Raw genomic sequence first — 5,823 nt, 5'->3', positions numbered from 1 at the left:
TCCCCAGTCAACGGGGTCCCGTACTGTGAGGCCGACTCCGCCGGCCTCCGATGCAGCGCGACCCAGCCTAGAGAACCTTGCGCTGCAGGCTCCGCCTGCACCCGCCGCCCGGGGGAGCCGAACCCGCCCGAGGAGGAGCCGAGCGGAGCCGAACGCTCCCGAGCAAGGATCCTCACGAGCGAGCCTCGGCTCTCCGCCTCCTCCTGTCCGAAAGTGCCCGAGCGCTGTCGGACGGGCTAATCGGGCCTCGGCCACGGTTCGGAATCAAGTCCCGAAACGCGGCGCCGTCGAGCTCCTTCGGGAGAAGAAGCGAAAATGGCCGAAGGGACGCCGTTTGCGTCCGGCGCCGAGAGGCTGCCGGGATCGCGGCGGGTCGAGGGGCGGGCCGCGGGGCGGGGCGGGGGGCGGGCCGCGATAAGATGGCTGTCTCGCGGCGAGGTGAGGGGCTGGGTGAGGTGTCGCGGAGGCCTAGCGGAGTCTCGGAGGTCGTCCCGGGAGAGGGGTTCGGTTGGTTCGGTTCCTCCTGGTGCGGGGAAGGCCGAGCTGCGGGTGCAGCTCGCCGGGGTCGTTAACCGGTGGACTTCATGTGTCCACAAGGTGAGATCCTGGTCCGGAGAACCCGTCCCGTGGACGCGCGGGGCGGTGGAGCCACGGCGGTGAGGTCACGGCTCCCCCGAGGGGACGCTCGGCGCCCCCCGACCCAGATAAGAACCCCTGCGGGGCCAGCGGGCCGGCAGCGAGCGGGCCGGCAGGAAGGGGACACCCCGGTTTGGAGTGGGCCCCGCCTGCGGGCCCAGTGGGACCGGCTTCTGGAGCGAAGGTTTGGATTCTCGCCGGGATTGCCGGCTCACGGGCTCGTCCTGTCTCGGTGGCGCCCTGCGCGGGGCGGCGGGGGGCCGGCCGGTCGGCGGCCCATTCGAAGTCCTGGCCGCTGGGTCTCTAAGAGCCCGCGCCGCACAGCTCGTGGAACCAGAGCGAGGTACGCGGGCGTCCCGGGGCGCTCACTCGGCCGTATGGAAAAGGCCCATTTCCACATCTCAGCTGTCAGGCTCCGAAATTACTCGTGCGAGGAGAGGCTGGGACTAGACGGGAGCGGTGAGCTGGGCAGCTGACAAAGAAGCAGACTCTGTGGTCTGAGCTTCAGACAGAGCTTTCCCGGCACCGGCGTTCCCAAGCGCCAGACCTTTGTGCAAGGCCACGGGTACTGAGGTTCGCGCGTTTTCATTTGGTGGAAAATTACGTTTACACCAGAGCGATCCGCTTCACACCGCTTGTATATCACCCAAGGAAAAACATTCTTTGTCTTTGCTTTCACATTTAACTTCTGATGGCCACACTGTTATTACAGTGAATCATTGACAAAAAATGCGAAGTTCTAAAAGCCACGGTTATCTTTAGTCAGAATGAGCCTCTTTCTGTAGGTCTGAAATCGTTAGAACAGCATATCTGATTGTAGCTACCTTCGTGTCAATTATTTAAATCTTGTGGCGCTGAAGGTTTTTCAACAGCATTTTTTCCCGGAGCCCCATCATCTCAAGCGTAACAATGGGCAACTGGCAAATAGATCTGAAGTTCTGAAGCGAACTGTCAAGAGAAGGGTCAGAAGGGAGCGAAGTCCTGATTAACGTGAAATCCACCCAAATAAATGACAGGTATGGAGGCAGCCTAGTTTAGCTTGGGCCTGGAAAAGAAGGGATCGGGTTTAGAGAGCGCCTTTCCCATAACGCGATGAAGGTTTATTAATGATCCGTGCTTGGCACCCTCCGAGGCTCCCCATGCTCAGCACATGCTGCCTCTCCATCACCCGTGTCCTGTGCTGACCCACGTAAGACCCCCACCCAAGTGAGACTCCCAGAGGACCTCGAATCAGCCGAGGAAGCAAAGGCTCACCCAGGCTGGGAGTTTCTCTCTTGCCCCCCCGGGACTAATGAGGAAATGGAGTAGGAGAGAGCACCGTTCTACTCGCTGCTGGCAAATTCTGAGTCGTTATTGGCGCATCACCATACACTGTCATCTGAGGACGCGGGGCAGAATGTGTAACTGCTGTGTGGCGGGAGAGGGTTGGAAAGAGACTAGATTGCTGGCTTAGGAGATTCTTATTTGGGGAGGGGTATTTGGGGCCATGAATAAAATTCCAGAGGAAAGCAAACATCTATTATCAATGACAGAGACTTGTAACCTGAATCAAAAAACGTTTTCATCTATGTACGTGTGGCAGATAAGAGATGAGAAAAGCTGTGGGTCTGGTTTCTCTCCTGGCATCTGGCCTCAGGTGTGGATCTGGGCTTCGCCTGTGGGTACACCCTGACTCCCAGCCTCAGGTTCAGAAAAGCAGATGGTCAGATCCTCCCTGGAGGGACAGTGGGTGCAGAGGTGCTGGAAAGGAACCTAGCTGCGGGCCATAAATCCGCGGCAACAGGAGAACAGGCCGCTGGAGCATCCTGGTAGGACTTGGGACCTCTCTGACTGTACCTTCTCTTCCAGGGAGAGCTTCCTCCACGGTGGTATCCTCTGCTGCTGCATCCCTGTGGCCCTCCGTCAGCCCCAGACCCAGGCCTCCCAGGCACCTGAAGTCGGCTCTTGGCTCCTGCTTTTTGCTGCTTTAAGCCCCCAGCCCCCAGCCCCACCTTCCCTATAAGTTTTGAGTAGTCATTCCACCTGAGCGGGAAGGGCGTCCACTACAGGTGGAGAGAGTTGCTATAACCTCCTCCACTGGTGCCCCCCACTCAGCCGCACGCCGAGGGGTGGCTGCCTGACTCCCACCGGGCCCGGGGGGGCAGGAACACGAAAACCCCTCACTTGGAAAACTTACAGACTTGTTTTAGCATGAACAAATACAAAGTGTTCAGAGCTCAGGAAAGTTGTTAGTGGGTATTAAACTGCCCCCCAAAAGAGAGAAAGACGTTTTCTTTGAAGAAAGTGAAAAAGGTCACTTTTTGCTCTCAGTGTTATAACTGGGACCTAGGTCAGGGTGATGCCACCTGAGGAAGCCCGGGGTGCCGAGGCCGTCCTGCCTGCAGTCACCAAGGATGTGCCCGGTCCTCTTGCTCCAGGCTAGGACGTCCCCTGGGGGGAAGCCCCAGCCCCACCCCAAGCCCACAGGAGCCCTGCCAGGTGTGGTGACACCAAGAGGGCTGTCAAAGGAAGCCAGGCAGGGGGCTGTCAGCCAGGTCTCCGTGGCCACCCACAGGTGCCTGCGCTGGACCCGCGTGTTTGCCAGGCCTCTGGACAGGTGGCGGGGCAGCCCCTGCTGTCCACCCTCCCCAGGTGGGCGCCCTCGGGCAGGGTCATTTGCTGGGCCTGGGAGTCCTTAACCGGCGGCCAGCTCTCATCGCTCCCTCTCCAGATGCTGCTCTACCTGAGTGGGACGTACTACGCCCTTTATTTCCTAGCTACGCTCCTGCTGGCCGTGTACAAAAGTGAGTCTCGCGCGAGAAGGCAGCTCAAAGGTGTGGGCGCCCTGCGTCCTGTAACAGGAGCTCAGCTTTGTTGCCCGTTTTTCTCCAGGTCAGGTTCTCACTTATCCTCACAGTTACCTGGTCTTCGACCTGACCCTGCTCTTTCTGATGGGCATTCTGGAAGCAATTCGGTTATACTTCGGTGAGTGGACTGAAAACCACATAGTGTTTGAGATTGTTGCTAGCTTTGTGTGCGAACCTTTACGTGTTGGTCACTTTGTAACATGGTTCTTAGAGACACTTTTGATTTAAACTGCTTACCCATGGTTTTGCAGGCCTCGCCTTACAGTGTCATTAAGTATTCATTTGTTTATCTGAAGCTTTGTCCACAAGACAAAGAATATTGGCCACGTCCTTGGTGGGGATGCTTCCTGTTTGGAAGCATATCGTGCACAAGCTGCTGGGTAACAAACAGCACTGAGGTTAGAACCCCGCTCAGTCATCAACCCTGGGGCCCTAAAACACTCACCCCCACCTCCTTCCTCCCCTTCCGTTGGCCTCAGTGGTCAGGAGGAGAAGGATCTGGAAAGTTCTGTCAGGACCCCACCAGGGCAGCAGGGCCTGGAGGGTGGAAGCCTCCCTCGCCTCCGCATCCGGCTCCTGGAGGCCCGCTGCCAGAATCTTGCTTGGCCGACTCCCCTCACGTCCTGAAGCTCAGACAGTATAGGAGCCCCGAGAGAGCTCCCCCGCTCCCTCCACAGCTCGCCGTCAGGGCCCATGCCTCCCCATTCCCAGTCACAGGCACACGGACATGAGCACATCTCTTCTAAGCGGGATCACGCTGTGTGTTCCGCTGACACGTCTGAGAAACGCTCCTGCTTCTGGAATGGCTGATAGAACAGCCGGCACATCCCGGGCCCCTGCACATGCACACCCACGACACAGACGAGCCCGTGCCCGTGGGAGGGTGGCAAACGGCACCAGAGTCGCTGGGCATCCGCAAGCCCCTCACGCTCCTGGGGCACACCCTGGGCACCCGTGGCCGGGACAGCTGGAGATCAGCGTCTTCCATGCTGACCCATTTGTTTGTAAAACGTGCAGTTGCTTTATTTTTTGTAAATATGGGTGAAATTTTCCACAATGCCCTTAGCCCAAAGTGAACTATTTTTGGAAATTTTAAAATCTTCTCAGTCAATGTGGAATTAGGAAAAGGTGTCAGAATGCAGTTGGAATTGTCTTTAGAAAACCAAGTTCCCTCTCTCACCCACACAACTGACCCAAAGACCAAGAATAGAACATCACAGCCTCAGTTGGCTTTCTTCCTCACTAAGGAAGACAGGCCCCTTTTTGCGTTTGCTTTCCGACACTTTGAAGAGTCCCCTGCAGTGGTCACAGTGGGATCTTTCACTCAAGTCCTCAAGCATCACATGGTGGTCAAAGCTGGCACTGGTCTCACGGCCGAGACGCCGGGGCCCTCCCGGGCCCGTGCGTCCCAAAGCCCGGCACTCACCCAGCACGTCTGTTCTGCTTTCCAGGCACCAAGGGCAACCTGATGGAAGCCGAGGTACCGCTGGCTGCCAGCCTGGTCCTCACGGTGGGCGGTGCCCTGCTATCCATCTACTTCTTGCTCTGGCAGACCCTGGTGCTGTGGGCAGACTCGGCCCTCAGCGCCGTGCTCCTGGCACTCCACGGCCTGGAGGCTGTCCTGCAGGCAGTGGCCATCGCCGCCTTCGAAGGCTAGGTGGGCGGTGCCTGGCCCGCGGGACAGCCCTGGGCAGGAGACCCTCCTCAGAGCTAGACTGTGCCCCAGCCGTCACCTCCCCCGCTGACGGTTGCTGAACGGGAAGGACATCTTCGTGCTGACCTGCCCGGTGTTTGTTAGCGGGTCAGATGGTGTGGAGGGTCTATGAGGCGGAGGTGGGGTCGGGAACCAGGGCAGAACAAGGTGCTGGGCAGGGGTGGGGCTGTCCCGGCCTGTCTGCGGGGAATCGCGGGGACCTCCCTGGCTGGTGGGGATCTGGCTTCAGCAGCCACCGACATCCGGGGTGCAGAGGGGGACGAGGCCTTCGGAAAGCAGGCAGCCAGGCCAGTGCCCTCGTGGTGTCGTGGCATCTCCCTGTGGATATTCTCTCTTGACGGTATTTTTAAATAAAGAAGCTTCTCTACCTCTCTGAACTGCTCCTGACTGCAGCCACCTGTCTCCTCCAGGGTTCTCCCTTCATCCCTCAGGGCACAGGCCGCGTGCCCGCTGCAGGCCCCACGCAGCAGCCCCGGAGCTGCGCTCCCCCAGCCTGGGCCTCCACGGGGCCGGCCCTCAGCGAGGGGGTGCTGGTGGTGTCAGGCTTACCCTCAGGGGGCCAGTGGGAGCAGAGAGCTCTCTGCTCAGCCAACTTCTTTAGCTCAGGACCAGCGTGCGCCTCTAGCC

General features: G+C 59.1%; 1 protein-coding gene across 17 annotated transcripts; it reads left to right on the top strand.

Annotated features, from left to right (window-relative positions):
• The first annotated feature begins 400 nt into the window (after nt 1-400).
• On the top strand, nt 401-5,568 carry TMEM80 (transmembrane protein 80). Of its 17 annotated transcripts, XM_055079974.1 has the most exons (7): nt 403-438; nt 598-820; nt 1,497-1,652; nt 2,485-2,519; nt 3,326-3,419; nt 3,508-3,600; nt 4,934-5,568. In XM_055079974.1, exons 3-7 carry the CDS (start codon nt 1,646-1,648, stop codon nt 5,137-5,139), a joined length of 435 nt encoding a protein of 144 aa, XP_054935949.1. In that variant the 5' UTR covers nt 403-438; nt 598-820; nt 1,497-1,645; the 3' UTR covers nt 5,140-5,568. The 17 variants fall into 17 exon arrangements, with proteins under 17 accessions (XP_054935948.1, XP_054935949.1, XP_054935956.1 ...); XM_055079973.1 differs by lacking the exon at nt 598-820 and having other exon boundaries at nt 401-438; XM_055079981.1 differs by lacking the exon at nt 1,497-1,652 and having other exon boundaries at nt 2,485-2,504.
• The last annotated feature ends 255 nt before the right edge of the window (nt 5,569-5,823 follow it).

The sequence above is a fragment of the Physeter macrocephalus genome, chromosome 18 (genome assembly GCF_002837175.3).
Source record: "Physeter macrocephalus isolate SW-GA chromosome 18, ASM283717v5, whole genome shotgun sequence".
In the NCBI taxonomy this organism is placed as follows: Eukaryota; Metazoa; Chordata; class Mammalia; order Artiodactyla; family Physeteridae; genus Physeter; species Physeter macrocephalus.
Note: the sequence above shows the minus strand (reverse complement) of the source record. Positions and strands in the feature narration are given on the sequence as shown.

Bases quoted from the DNA above. Each gene is read 5' to 3' on its own strand.
- TMEM80 (XM_055079969.1), top strand. From the start codon at position 1,928: ATGAGGAAATGGAGTAGGAGAGAGCACCGTTCTACTCGCTGCTGGCAA. The intron at 2,037-2,484 runs GTAACTGCTGTG...CTTCTCTTCCAG, and splicing joins GAGGACGCGGGGCAGAATGT to GGAGAGCTTCCTCCACGGTG. The intron at 3,420-3,507 runs GTGAGTCTCGCG...GTTTTTCTCCAG, and splicing joins CCTGCTGGCCGTGTACAAAA to GTCAGGTTCTCACTTATCCT.